The sequence below is a fragment of the Emys orbicularis genome, chromosome 4 (genome assembly GCF_028017835.1).
Source record: "Emys orbicularis isolate rEmyOrb1 chromosome 4, rEmyOrb1.hap1, whole genome shotgun sequence".
Classification (NCBI taxonomy): Eukaryota; Metazoa; Chordata; order Testudines; family Emydidae; genus Emys; species Emys orbicularis.
In genome coordinates this window covers 21,204,107-21,218,197 of record NC_088686.1, presented here as the reverse complement: position 1 = coordinate 21,218,197, position 14,091 = coordinate 21,204,107, and the positions used below count along the sequence as shown (strand labels likewise).

Here is a 14,091-nt window from a genome sequence, read left to right as displayed (position 1 = left end):
TAGGAAATGCTGAACAGTTTTATTGTGGTATTTTTTCTGTATGGTAGTTTAAATAAATTACCAAAATAAGTGAAATTGGTGTGATTATATTGTTGCATATTTTATTTGTCAAAATAATGCAGAATTTTGCATTTTTGGCTCAGAATTTCCCCAGGAGAAAATAATGTTGTTTTTTTTATTCAACAAGCATGTAATTATAGGTACATTCTGTCTTTAAAAGATAAATCAAAACTTTTCCTATGCTGATACCTTTATATTATTTTTTTAGGCATCCTGCTATCTGAAACAGGGAAAATTTAAGCAAGCAGAAACTTTATACAAAGAGATTCTTACTCGTGCACATGAAAAGGAATTTGGCTCTGTAGATGGTAAGGAACTTGGTGTACAACTGAAAAGTAGGATTTCTTTTTTATACTTCTCAAAATAAATCTGTTTAAGACTAATTGATATTATACTTAAAGTTGTGAGTATTTGAGGGAGATTAAAAGGAATGAAATTTTAGACTTTATTGAAACATACAGCAAAATCCATCCTAAGGAGGAAAGACTTTAATTACTGCATTAAAATTAATCCAAAACAAGGATTTTTTCCAAATGAGTGAGACTTAGCAAGTCTACGTAACAGACTACTTTTCTATCTAACCTACTTTAGGATGTTCTATAGAACCCCAAACTCTAGTGTCTAAGAGCTAGTATACACACGGGACTATGTTTGTCGTCTTCTAGTCAGTGACTGTAATAATTCAGTATAGGATTTTAGATTACTTGGTAAAAATAATGGTCAACTGTTTGAGCTCATCTGCCAAAACAATTAAAGAATGCAGAAAAACTTATCCTCTTCTTAAATTGGGCAGACTGTAAATTTAACAGCTAGATGTCAGCAGTCTATTTGTACATTGTTCCAGTAGAACATGTTTCATAAACTACTAATTGTAATGCAGTATTTTCATTTCCTTGCAATAAGACAGTTACTTTTGCAGCATTCAGTAGCTGTCACAATAAAAGAAATAAATGTGTGTATTCTAGCAAACGACTAAGCTCTTGTCAGTATGTACTTCCACCAACTTGGTTGGATCAAAGTCTTTTAGAAATAGCGCTCTGTCAGCAATTTTGTAATGCTGACTTCTAGGTATCTTTTCTCTTCTAAAGCCAGTTAAAGGCAGACACACGTGTTTTGTTAATCTGCTTAGTCTTTCTGTAATGTGTCAAAAATGCTAATTGTGCTGCCAGAACCATTATTTTTGTTGGTCTTCAGCTTTCTTCAACCTGAATATTAATGTCTACTTCTTTCACTGCTATTATTATTATTTATATTTTCACCAGATGAAAATAAACCCATCTGGATGCATGCTGAGGAGAGAGAAGAATGCAAAGTAAGGACATGATTGAATAATTGTTTTAAGAATTTCTGTTGTTAGTTACAGATATATTTTTAACATGCTGTTTTCAATTTAGGGAAAGCAAAAAGATGGCTCATCCTTCGGAGAGTATGGTGGTTGGTACAAAGCTTGCAAAGTTGATAGGTAGGTATATTATTTAAAGCATTTTAACTACAGAAAATACAGTGTTCAGAAATGTCAGTTTTAAAATCATACTTAAAAATAAAATCCTTTCATCTGTGTTACTAATATTAAAACTGATATCTAAGAAATCCAAGGCCATGTTTGCTGGCCACAGCAGAGAAGGTGGCTTCGGGGATCTGATTGTGACTTGGTTCTGAGGCCTTTTTTATCTCAACTGAGGCAAATTCCAGTGGCTAGTAACAGCACCCAAAAGACCATCTGTCAGTTGGAGATGAGTAGAATGCAGCAAACTCTGGACATGCCTTTTCCCCCAGTTTCAACATACCCCTTATTCCAGGAATTACAGAGGAGGGGTGATATAGGAGCTTACTATGCCAGCTCTGTGCCTGCTGGGAACTCCCACATGCTGTGCATCTGATCAGTCTCTGTGCCACTGCGTATCAATAGTATAGACAGAACAGAGGGGAGTAGAGCAGGCCACATCATCTGGCCCCCTACCTACATTAACTCCTTATTCTGTTCTCTGTTTTGCATTTCATTATTAGTCTCGTTTAAGTCATTTACTTTTTGATTCTCATGCTCTACACAGTGCTGCAGTGTTTGAATTGCAAAATCTTGTGAGAAATGGCTTTGTTTGACTTTAAACATTTTCATTGAAATTTGAAGAAACAAACACTTCTTTCTCTTTGTATTATGCTTGATAAAAAAATTTCTGTATCAAATTTAAATTTTGAGCCAAAACTATTGTACTGTGTGTGTATTATGTATAATATCAAAATCTTCTGCACAAAATAGTTGACACTGTTAATAGTGAGAATTATTTCTGTGTTCATCTTAGCATTTAGTTGGGGGATGTAGTAATACAAATAAGACTTTTAAAACTTAGTAAAACTATTGCTGGATCTAGTAAACTTATCTGTTCAGTCAAATATGCAATAGATATGCAGGGGAACGGGTAACTGAACTATTGAGGAGCATGCATCAGGAATTTTGTAGTGTCATAAATGTCTCCTTGCTCCTACCTCTCTCTCTTGTTCTAAACACTGTGTGCCACAGAAGTAGTCAGGCTGTCTTATTGCTTCAGGGTCTCTGCTCAAATGCTGCTGGAACAAAACCTCAGCAAGGGTCTTGACTGGTTTAAGACTTATAATTAACAATTGTGGTATATTGTTGAATCAGTTTTTTTTTTCTTGTTGGGGTTGGGAGAGACAATTCTCAAAGAAATTCATAATGGAATTTGAAATCTTTCCCCTCAACATCACTGGCTTAAATCTGAATGAGGTATGTAGCAACTGAAAGTAGCTCCCAGCTAGAGGCCGAGAAGGAATTTTTGATCTCAAGTGCCTAATCCATATTACAACACCCACCATTGATACGGGCACTAATTGACATATTTTCTGACCATTTCACTGGTGGCAAAAGTTTGACTGTATTTTGGAGACTGAACTACACTGTTACCACTAGAGGTCAGGTCTGAGGCACCCAGGAAGCTAGCACTGCTGTTGTTCATGTCACATGGCTCCAGAGGATAGTAGTTGTATTAGTTTTCAGGGCTATTAAGCAATCACTTTTTGTGAGTCATAAATGCATTTGAAAGATATTTTTAATGTCTCACATATTTAATGCTTGTATAATATTTTAAAAGATGATTCTCAGATAATATTGATTATACTGATGGTATCTAAGCTTTTATCTCATGTTTTTGAGTTTTCATGTGTATGTAAATTTAAGAATAATTTCAATGTATATTTTTTTAATAGTCCAACAGTAACAACTACCTTAAAGAATCTTGGAGCACTTTACAAACGTCAAGGCAAGTTTGAAGCTGCTGAAACATTAGAAGAGGCAGCAGTGAGATCTCGTAAGCAGGCAAGTATGAAAATTCCCCTTTGTTCTTAGTAATGCTATTTGTGGTTTGTTTTTATCAACATTTTGACTTCCAGTTGATGTATATTGTGCACATATGATGTTTTAGCTGTTCAGTAGCTGGCAGTTTTTTAGAGATGTATTGCTGTATATATTTGCTAATTTACTATCTATTATGTTAACAAAAAGCACCCTTAGTTTTAGTTTAAATTAAAAATATATAGGCGCCATGTTAATCCTTAGTAAACTGGGTAATTGCTAGGTTGATGATACCAGGAACTGTTGGAATACTAAGTGTTCTGAGGTGCCATTGTGGGGGCAGGAGAACAGCAACTGGTAGGTGTGCAGTGCAGGAATGGCACAGCCGAGTGGGGACACTTCCTGGCCTGGGTTGGCAGCATGCATGTGCGTGGCATAATTGAGGGTGAATCCTGTGGAGGGCATGAGGGAGGACAGAAGCAGCAGGCTCAGACAGCAGTTTTCAGCAAGAACAGTGTGAGGAGTTGCACAATAGAAGTTGGGAGTTGAATCTTAGGGGGTAAGGTTGGACCATGTGGGGACCATAGCTAGAGAAGCATTTCTGGGGAGGGAGACCATGTTAGGGAGAGGATCAAGAGAGGAGCCTTGGTTGGTGAACACTCTCTCCAATACTTCTGTGTGTTGATATGAGGTCTCTTCAATCTATTGAGGAGGAACTTTTGTAACTCTCTTAATGTAGACAAGACCTGGGGCCGGTGTCTACAATGAATATTTTTGGAAATTCTCAAATCCTAAAACCTGTCAAATGACCACCTCACCTTTCCATGTGGGGGAAAAGTTTTTTTTTTTTTCTTTTTTTTCGTTTTTTTTTCTTGAAGTAGAAGGAAAGCTGCTTGTATGTTTGTGTTTTAATATGGGTATAAATGTAAATGTATACATCTATGAAAAAATAATGTAGACCATACTTGCAGAATGGGGGATTCTATCAGCAAAAGATTTGGGGGTCATGGTGGATAATCAGTTGAACACAAAATCTTGAAATTCTGTTTTTAATAATTTAGTAATTTTGGTGGTAATAGAAAAGTAAGGAATTTTCTTCTTGTAAAATGATGTTTTCGTGTGGACACTTTGTAATTCAAACTACAAGTAAACTAGTTCAGAACAAAAAATTGTAGTCAAAATATGGCAGGCAATATCTTACAGATAAAGTACCTCTTTCTTTTTTAAATACACCGATTTGTAGCTGAGATGTTTCAAAACCTATTAGTATGTGATCCTGATCCTGCAATATTTTTTGTTGCTGTAGAAGCAGACTGCCAGGAATAGGCAAGAGCAAAGGAGTTACTGACAAACCTTATACCCCAAAATGTGCTGATGACATCAACATTGATTGTTTTGATACACAAGGAAGTATCCAATCCATTCCTCCATGACAAACAGAAGGAAAACCTGAGTGTTTACCAAGTAGAAAAGGACAAAACCAGTAAGCTTGAAGGAAGATATTAGAGAAAAAAAATCTTGATATATCCCCTTTTAATATAAATATGTGAAAATGCTCCTGTATAAGGTCTTTATATATCTTTAATCCAAGTGAGATTTTAAAGTAAAATAGCAGTTCTTCGAGCAATGTCCCTGTGGGTGCTCCACTTAAGGTGCACTTGTGCCCTGCGCCTTTGATTGGAGATTTTTGGTAGCAATGCCTGTTCAGCCCTCACATGCACCCCATACATTCTCATACACCATGCTGAGGCGATATGGCACTAAACTGAGAGCGGTTAGCCTGTATCTTCTCAACCACCGTTTGCTTGAGATGGAGTCTGCAATGAGTGCCTATTCTCTGTTTAGCATTTAAATACAGTTCTGTCGCATCTTATGTGCATTTAACATGTGCGATTTCAACTTTACGCGGTTGGCAAAAACAAAAAAAGAGAAAAACAACAGTTTTAATACTATACCTGTAGTGCGGGCGATTTCGCCCGCCATTGAACTCAATGGGGTTTTGGCTATACGCGGTTTTCGCTTTACGCGCTAACCGCGGAACGGAACCCCCGCGTAAGATGAGACAGACCTGTAGATAGTTTTATAGTTATTTACCTTTTAATGTTTCCTTTGTCTTTTCTTTCCCTTTTGCCCTTAAAAATTTAAAATTAATAAAAAAATCCTTTTATTCTTAGATATATAGTTAGATATTCGTTTAGTACTTCCCCTTCTTGGGATTGTGCCTCATTATTTTTTCTTTGGTATGGTGAGTTCCCCAGGATTTGAGAGGTGCCTCTTCTGCTGTGAGGCTATTCCAATCAGTGACAGGCTTTCCCAGTGCCTCCAGTGTTTGGGGATACCCATATTCCTAGTAAGTGCAAGATCTGCACATCCCTCAAGGGTAAATCCCCAAAAATAGGGAAACCAAATTTAAATGTCTGATGATGGAGGAAGGCTTACGTCCAGCTTCAGATCCAGGGGCGGAGGATCCCACTGTACATAGACCTCCCAGTACTGCTATTGCTCTGCTCACATCAAGATCTCGTCACCATAAACCCTGAGAGAGGTAGACAGTACCGTGGCACTAAGTACTTCTGTTGCACCAAAGTCCTCATCTGCATCTTCCTCTAAACAGAAGGAGGTAAGGAGTAAATTTGCAAGAGGATCTCTGTCACTGACACAAGAGGACTATGGAGAACTCAGGTCCCAAGAGGAGTTCCATGTAGGCTCTGAGTGATGCTGGTACTGCAAAGGCAAAGAAAAAAAACTCAATCTAAGGCAGACTTGGTACCAAGTTTGGGTACTCAGACCCTAACTGGCAGAGATATGGGTGAAAAGACTTATAAGCCCGTCCAGGAGCAACGCTCAGTACCAATATTGAGGAAGTCAGCTGTACCAAGGATGGCTAGACCTCATACGGTACTGAGGGAATTGTAACTGACGCGCTACTGGGTGCCCAGCACATGGTGTCAGCTACATCAGTACTGAAGCCACCCTTCACAGAGTCTCTCTTGGGCTAATCTTTACCATCGGTAACACAGGTGTTCAGGTACCTGTCACATTCCAGGTTGCAGTCCATACCACTTGCCTTGAAACCTTGGGTGCCTCACAATGCTTTGCTGTGGTAGCTACCAAACAGGGCCACTCAAACAGACAAACAGCATGCAGGTCAAACCCTGTCTGTGTATAGTTGCAGTCCTGGTCCAGCAACTCTGACCTCAGCAGCCTTTCAGCAACACACCAGCAACTCTCTGGCTTCCAGGAGCCTTGGTTACTTCTTGTAGCGTGACCCCAACACACTCCTAGTCCTGAATTTCCTAAAATGTGCATTCGAGCGCTCTCTTGGACAGTTCAGATATTATAGGTCTATTGGCCCTGTAAGGGGTCAATATTCAATAGTTGCCCAAACATTTCAGTTTAAACACAACACTGGATTAGTTTTGATTAAAAAATAAAACAAGTTTATTTAACTTCCGAGAGAGATTTGAAATGAGTATAAGTATAAGGCATTAAAGTCAGAAAGGGTTACAAGAGAAATAAAGATAACTAGCTTTCTAGTATCTAAAACTTAAATTAGACTTAGTTCAAGGTGAAATCCTTACCACATGTTTCCAGCAACATTGCTGACCAAATTCTCAGGTCAGGATACTGCCCCCCTCCCCGAAGTCAAAGGACTGGTTTCTTAGTTGTCTTAAATGGGTGAGAGAGAGAAAGAAGAGAGAACCTGTGGTGGTTTTACCCCTCACTTTTATAGTCCAGTCACCCTTTAAAACACATTTCCCTGAGGGTCACTCCTAAATAATGTTCCTTTCTGTTGTGAGGACGGAGACATGGAATCTCCTGGGGAAAGAGGTTCCATATTGTTCCTTGCTAAAATGTAGATCCATCTGTTCTTGCCCCTGACAGGTGATTGTCAATCAACTTTGATGACTCCTGGCTAGAGGTGTTAGCCTGTCCTTTGTCTTTGAGGAACAGGTTTACCCTCTCCCCAGACTTGTCTGGTAAACATGTCAGTCATGTTTCCAGCTTCTGTTCACATAATATTGCTACACACATTTTACCATGATATAATTGACCAGTGAGTTATTAGTTTTCAAATGATACTGCACAAGGCATATTTTGTACAAAGATTACTACAATAGTGGGTAGTATGTGGGAGTGAACGCTTCAGATTCTCACATCTCAGTGCAAAGTTCCCCTGTCTATTCTAAAACACATCACTATCCCTCCTACACTGATGTTTTACAAGAGGATAGACCTTAAAAGGACACTCCCATGACAAGAACACAGATGCCTCCACCTATCCCTTTGGGCCCCGCCAGTGGCCTTGCTGGGATCCATGGTCATTCTATTGCCAGCAATTCGCAATAGGGTCTTCACACCACTGGAGGGAACAGAGAAGGACCGATTTTCCTCAGCCCCCTGTACCACCACCCATGGCAGAGGAGGCGCAAGAAGCAAGGACAGACAAGGAGATGACACCTCATATGAATATTTCCTCCTCTTCACCTGATGAAGCTGTGATATTTCCATCACCTTCTATGGGAGATAACTTCAGACTGATGAAGCAAATTGCTGACAGGCGTCAGATTCCCTTACAGAGATTTCAGGAGCCCCATAAACTCCTAGATCTCTTACACACTTCATCATCCATGAGAATTGCCATTCCAGTGAATGAAGCTCTTATGGAGCTCACTAAGACTATTTGACAAACCCCAACTTTGACACTGTCTACCTGCAAGAGATAAAAAGTATTAGGTTCCTGCCTGGGAATCAGAGTTTCTATTATCTCACACAGCTCCAAACTCTCTAGTAGTAGAGGCCATTGATGAAGAGGTAAGCAACGTAGCTCTAAGTCCATCCCGTACAGCAAGGACCATAAGAGGCTCTATGTTTTTGGCTGCTGAATCTATGCTTCAGCCACGATTCAGTTCTGAATAATGAACCATCAGTCACTCATGGCCAAGTACGACTACTTACATTACAACACATGTAATTCCTTTATTGAGCATCTGTGAGAGGAACATCGTAGCCAGTTTAAAGCCACCATTCAAGAGGGTCAGCTGCTAATGAAGACATCGCTCCAGGCCTCCTTAGATGCAACATATACTGCAACACAGTCTATATTAGCTGCAGTGGTCATGAGAAGAGTGTCTTGGCTGCAGATGTTGGGCTTTCCGACAGAGGTTCAAAATACTGTTGAAGATCTCCCATTTGATGGTCACAAGCCCTTTGCAGGCTTGACGGATACCTTTTAAAGGACTTGAGAGTCACGCTGAGATCCTTTGGAATCTATACTCATGTAAATAAGAGGAAATACAGTAGATCTCAGGTGACACACAGAGCACACCCAGCCCTGTATTCAACATGCCGTAGACCTTCTGAACCCCTGGTCAAGAGACCTAGGTACTCAAAAAAAGAAATCCCTATCAGCTACAACTACGTTCTCCTAGCCAGCCATGTCCTTAAAGTGACAATTTGGACGGCTTGGTCAAGTCTCAATCATCCAGTTGACAGGACTATACAACTACAACGTCCTATCCACCTCCCTCATTTTGGATGCTGCCTTTCCTATTTTCAGGATGTGTGGGAGCGTATAACTTTAGACAAAAGAGTTTTGGAAGCCATAACTTCTGGTTACACTATCCATTTCCAGGCTATCCCTCCTCCCATCCCCGTCCCTCTTCAGGGACCTCTCTCATGATCAGTGCAGTATAGAGGAATGGGATTCTCCTTAAAATACTTTCTGATATCCAAAAAGAAGGGAGGGTGGAGACTGATTTTTAGACCTCAGGTCACTAAATGGATACATAAAACAGCAAAAATTCAGGAGGGTGACATTGGCAGTAATAATTCCATTGTTAGAATTAGATTGGTTTGTGACCCTCGACCTACAAGACCCACATTTTCATGTCACTATTCACTCATCACACAATGTTTCTTCATTTCCTAATCAACAGCAAACACTACCAATACAGTGCACTTCCTTTTGGACTATCTTTGGCACCAAGGGTGGTGTTAATTATTCTCGTAATAGTAGCCGCCCTCCTAGACGATAGGATCTGCCTTTTAATAAGCCAATCAGGAGGTGCTGGAGTCAATAAAGATCATGTGTTCTCTGTTTCACAGTCTGGGCCTTCAAATCAGACAGTCTATTTTGACTCCATGACAGTGTCTATATTTCATAGGGCTTTTCTAGATTCATTGACAGAGTATACCTACCCTCCAGTGGATTTCTCGCACTAGCTGACCTCATCTCAAGGATTCAGGGCAGTACTCAAGTTGCAGTAAGAGATTGCCCTCAACTGCTGGTACACATGCTCATATGTGTCTTTGTAGTGCACTATGCCAGGTTACATCTCCAAGGTCTACAGGAATGGTTTACAAACCCAGCAAACATAATATAGGCATAATATTGTCTGTTCCCAAACGGATTCCACACTTACTCAATTGGGGGAAGGATCCAACCAACACTTGCACAGGTGTTCCTTCTGTTCATTCAGATCTCCCCCTACCGTGGCGATATCAGGTGCTTTGCTTTTGGGTTGGGGGGCACATCTGGGATCTCAGAAGATGTGGGGCATATGGTCACTGCAAAAGCAGCTTCTCCACATATTCTTTTTGGAATTGTGAGTGGTCAAAAATGCGTGCATAAATTTTCTACCTCTAATCAGATTGAAGTCAGTAAAGATAATGATCGACAACGTGGCATGTGTAATCAAGACCATCGACCAGGGAAATAACCCACTTCCTTCCCTGATGAACCACAGGATGCACCCCACCCATGTACTTATTCGCTACACTGATACTGACTTGGACTCTTTATACATTCCCTGGGTGGCGTACCCAAACCCACTTATCCACTGATGCTTTAAAAACTCCCACGCCCCAATCTGGGTCTATGCTGGTTATGTGATATGTATGTATCTCGTGATCCTTGTAACTGATACCTGTAATCCCAAATAACTCAAGCCGGACCCCAGATGTACAGTACCTTCCCTCTTAACTTGTGTATATTTAATTTTAAACATTAACTTTAATAAAAAATTTAAATCTGTTCTTATCAACTGTCAGGGAGGAGCACCGTTCCCCATCTCTCTGTGCCAAAGCAATAAAACTCTGGAATTTTTGCACAACCAACCACATAGTCATCTCTGCTTCTTACTTCCCAGGTATTCAAAACACCATGGCAGACTATCTCAGCAGATGTTTTTCTTATTTATGAATGGGAACTAGACTCCAGAGTCCCTCACATGATATTCTCAGTTAGGGGTTTCCGGAGGCAGATCTGTTTGCCACAGCAGCCAATTGAAAATACATCATGTATTGCTCCAGAGGGGGTCTTGATCCTGTATTGCTAGGAGATGCATTTGTCATAGCATGGACAAAAGGACTTCTCTGTGTGTATCCAATGCTGTTATTATTGAAGGTTCTGAACAAGATCAGACCAGGGTTATAATCATAGAATATCAGGGTTGGAAGGGACCTCAGGAGGTCATCTAGTCCAATCTAGTCAAAGCAGGACTAATTCCCAACTAAATCATCCCAGACAGGGCTTTGTCAAGCCTGACCTCAAAAACCTCTAAGGAAGAAGATTCCACCTCCTCCCTAGGTAACCCATTCCAGTGCTTCACCGCCCTCCTAGTGAAAATGTTTTTCCTAATATACAACCTAAACCTCCCCCACTGCAACTTGAGACCATTACTACTTGTTCTGTCATCTGGTACCACTGAGAACAGTCTAGATCCATCCTCTTTGAAACCCCCTTTCAGGTAGTTGAAAGCAGCTATCAAATCCCCCCTCATTCTTCTCTTCTGCAGACTAAACAATCCCAGTTCCCTCAGCCTCTCCTCAGAAGTCATGTGCTCCAGCCCCCTAATCATTTTTGTTGCCCTCCGCTGGACTCTTTCCAATTTTCCCACATCCTATTTGTAGTGTGGGGCCCAAAACTGGACACACTACTCCAGATGAGGCCTCACCAATGTCGAATAGAGGGGAATGATCATGTCCCTCGATCTGCTGGCAATGCCCCTACTTATACAGCCCAAAATGCCGTTAGCCTTCTTGGCAACAAGGGTACACTGTCGACTCATATCCAGCTTCTCGTCCACTGTAACCCCTAGGTCCTTTTCTGCAGAACTGCTGCCTAGCCATTCGGTCCCTAGTCTGTAGCAGTGCATGGGATTCTTCCATCCTAAGTGCAGGACTCTGCACTTGTCCTTGTTGAACCTCATCAGGTTTATTTTGGCCCAATCCTCTAATTTGTATAGGTCCCTCTGTATCCTACCCTCTTCCTACCCTCCAGCTTATCTACCACTCCTCCCAGTTTAGTGTCATCTGCAAACTTGCTGAGAGTGCAGTCCACGCATCCTCCAGATCATTAATGAAGATACTGAACAAAACCGGCCCCAGGACCGACCCTTGGGGCATGCTGCTTGATACTGGCTGCCAACTAGACATGGAGCCATTGATCACTACCCCTTGAGCCCGATGATCTAGCCAGCTTTCTATCCACCTTATAGTCCATTCATCCAGCCCATACTTCTTTAACTTGCCGGCAAGAATACTGTGGGAGACCGTATCAAAAGGTTTGTTAAAGTCAAGGAATAACACATCCACTGCTTTCCCCTCATCCACAGACCCAGTTATTTCCTCATAGAAGGCAATTAGGTTAGTCAGTCATGACTTGCCCTTGGTGAATCCATGCTGACTGTTCCGGATCACTTTCCTCTCCTCGAAGTGCTTCAGAATTGATTCCTTGAGGACTTGCTCCATGATTTTTCCAGGGACTGAGGTGAGGCTGACTGGCCTGTAGTTCCCCGGATCCTCCTCCTTCCCCTTTTTTAAAAATGGGCACTATATTAGCCTTTTTCCAGCCATCTGGGGCCTCCCCCGATCGCCATGAGTTTTCAAAGATAATGGCCAATGGCTCTGCAATCACATCCGCCAACTCCTTTAGCACCCTCGGATGCAGCGCATCCGGCCCCATGGATTTGTGCTCGTCCAGCTTTTCTAAATAGTCCTGAACCACTTCTTTCTCCACAGAGGGCTGGTCACCTCCTCCCCATGCTGTGCTGCCCAGTGCAGCAGTCTGGGAGCTGATCTTGTTCGTGAAGACGGAGGCAAAAAAAAAGCATTGAGTACATTAGCTTTTTCCACATCCTCTGTCACTAGGTTGCCTCCCTCATTCAGTAAGGGGCCCACACTTTCCTTGACTTTCTTCTTGTTGCTAACATACCTGAAGAAACCCTTCTTGTTACTCTTAACATCTCTTGCTAGCTGCAACTCCAAGTATGATTTGGCCTTCCTGATTTCACTCCTGCATGCCTGAGCAATATTTTTATACTCCTCCCTGGTCATTTGTCCAATCTTCCACTTCTTGTAAGCTTCTTTTTTGTGTTTAAGATCAGCAAGGATTTCACTGTTAAGCCAGGCTGGTCGCCTGCCATATTTACTATTCTTTCTACACATCGGGATGGTTTGTTCCTGCAACCTCAATAAGGATTCTTTAAATTACAGCCAGCTCTTCTGGACTTCTTTCCCCCTCATGTTATTCTCCCAGGGGATCCTGCCCATCAGTTCCCTGAGGGAGTCAAAGTCTGCTTTTCTGAAGTCCAGGGTCCGTATACTGCTGCTCTCCTTTCTTCCTTGTGTCAGGATCCTGAACTCGATCATCTCATGGTCCCTGCCTCCCAGGGTCCCATCCACTTTTGCTTCCTCTACTAATTCTTCCCAGTTTGTGAGCAGCAGGTCAAGAAGAGCTCTGCCCCTAGTTGGTTCCTCCAGCACTTGCCCCAGGAAATTGTCCCCTACACTTTCCAAAAACTTCCAAAAAGTGACCAGGACAAGTCTGGTATCCCTATCTCATCAGAGTCCCCTCTTGTCCTCCTTGGAAGCTTCCAGTCAGTCCTTACCTACTGACTCAAGATGCAGGTCAAACACTTCACCCCAGTTTATGGATTCTGAGGTTCCAAGCAGAGAGAGAGTTGGTAGGTAAGACCCCATGGGAAGCAGGTCTAAGGGGGAAAAAACAGTTCGAGGGAGTTGTCAGTTTTTCAAAGAGACATTATTAAGGACACAAGAGCAAACTATCCCACTGCTTAGGAAAGATAGGAAGTATGGCAAGACACCACTGTGGCTTAACCAAGGGATCTTCAATGATCTGAAACTCAAAAAAGAGTCCTACAAAAAGTGGAAACTAGGTCCGTTTACAAAGGATGGATATAAACAAACACAAGCATGTAGGGACAAAATTAGAAAGGTTAAGGCACAAAATGAGATTAAACTAGGTGAAGACAAAGGGTAACAAGAAAACATTCTACAGATACATTAGAAGGAAGAAGAAAATTAAAGACAGGGTAGGCCCATTACTCAATGAGGGGTGAAAGAGAATAACAGAAAATGAGGAAATGACAGCAGTGCTAAATGACTTTTTGTTCCAATTTTCACCAAAAAAGTTAGTAGTGATTGGATGTCTAACATAGTCAACACCAGTCAAAATGAGGTAGGATCTGAGGCTTTAATAGGGAAAGAACAAGTTAAAAATTACTTAAGTTAGATGTCTTCAAGTCAACAGGGCCTGATGAAATACATCCTAAAATACTCAAGGAGCTGACAGAGGAGATATCTGAGCCATTAGTGATTATCTTCAAAAACTCATAGAAGACTGGAGAGATTCCAGAGGACTGGAAGATGGCAAATAGAGTGCCAGTCTATAAAAAGGGGAATAAAGACAACCTGGGGAA

The 14,091-nt window shown here is 41.4% G+C and overlaps 1 protein-coding gene across 1 annotated transcript in view; it reads left to right on the top strand.

Moving 5' to 3' along the window:
* KLC1 (kinesin light chain 1) overlaps nt 1-14,091 on the top strand; it is a 78,771-nt gene that overhangs the window by 45,702 nt on the left and 18,978 nt on the right. The window contains exons 9-12 of the mRNA XM_065403899.1: nt 269-368; nt 1,323-1,372; nt 1,455-1,522; nt 3,283-3,391. Coding sequence (XP_065259971.1) covers nt 269-368; nt 1,323-1,372; nt 1,455-1,522; nt 3,283-3,391 — 327 coding nt within the window. The remainder of the gene's footprint in view (nt 1-268; nt 369-1,322; nt 1,373-1,454; nt 1,523-3,282; nt 3,392-14,091) is intronic.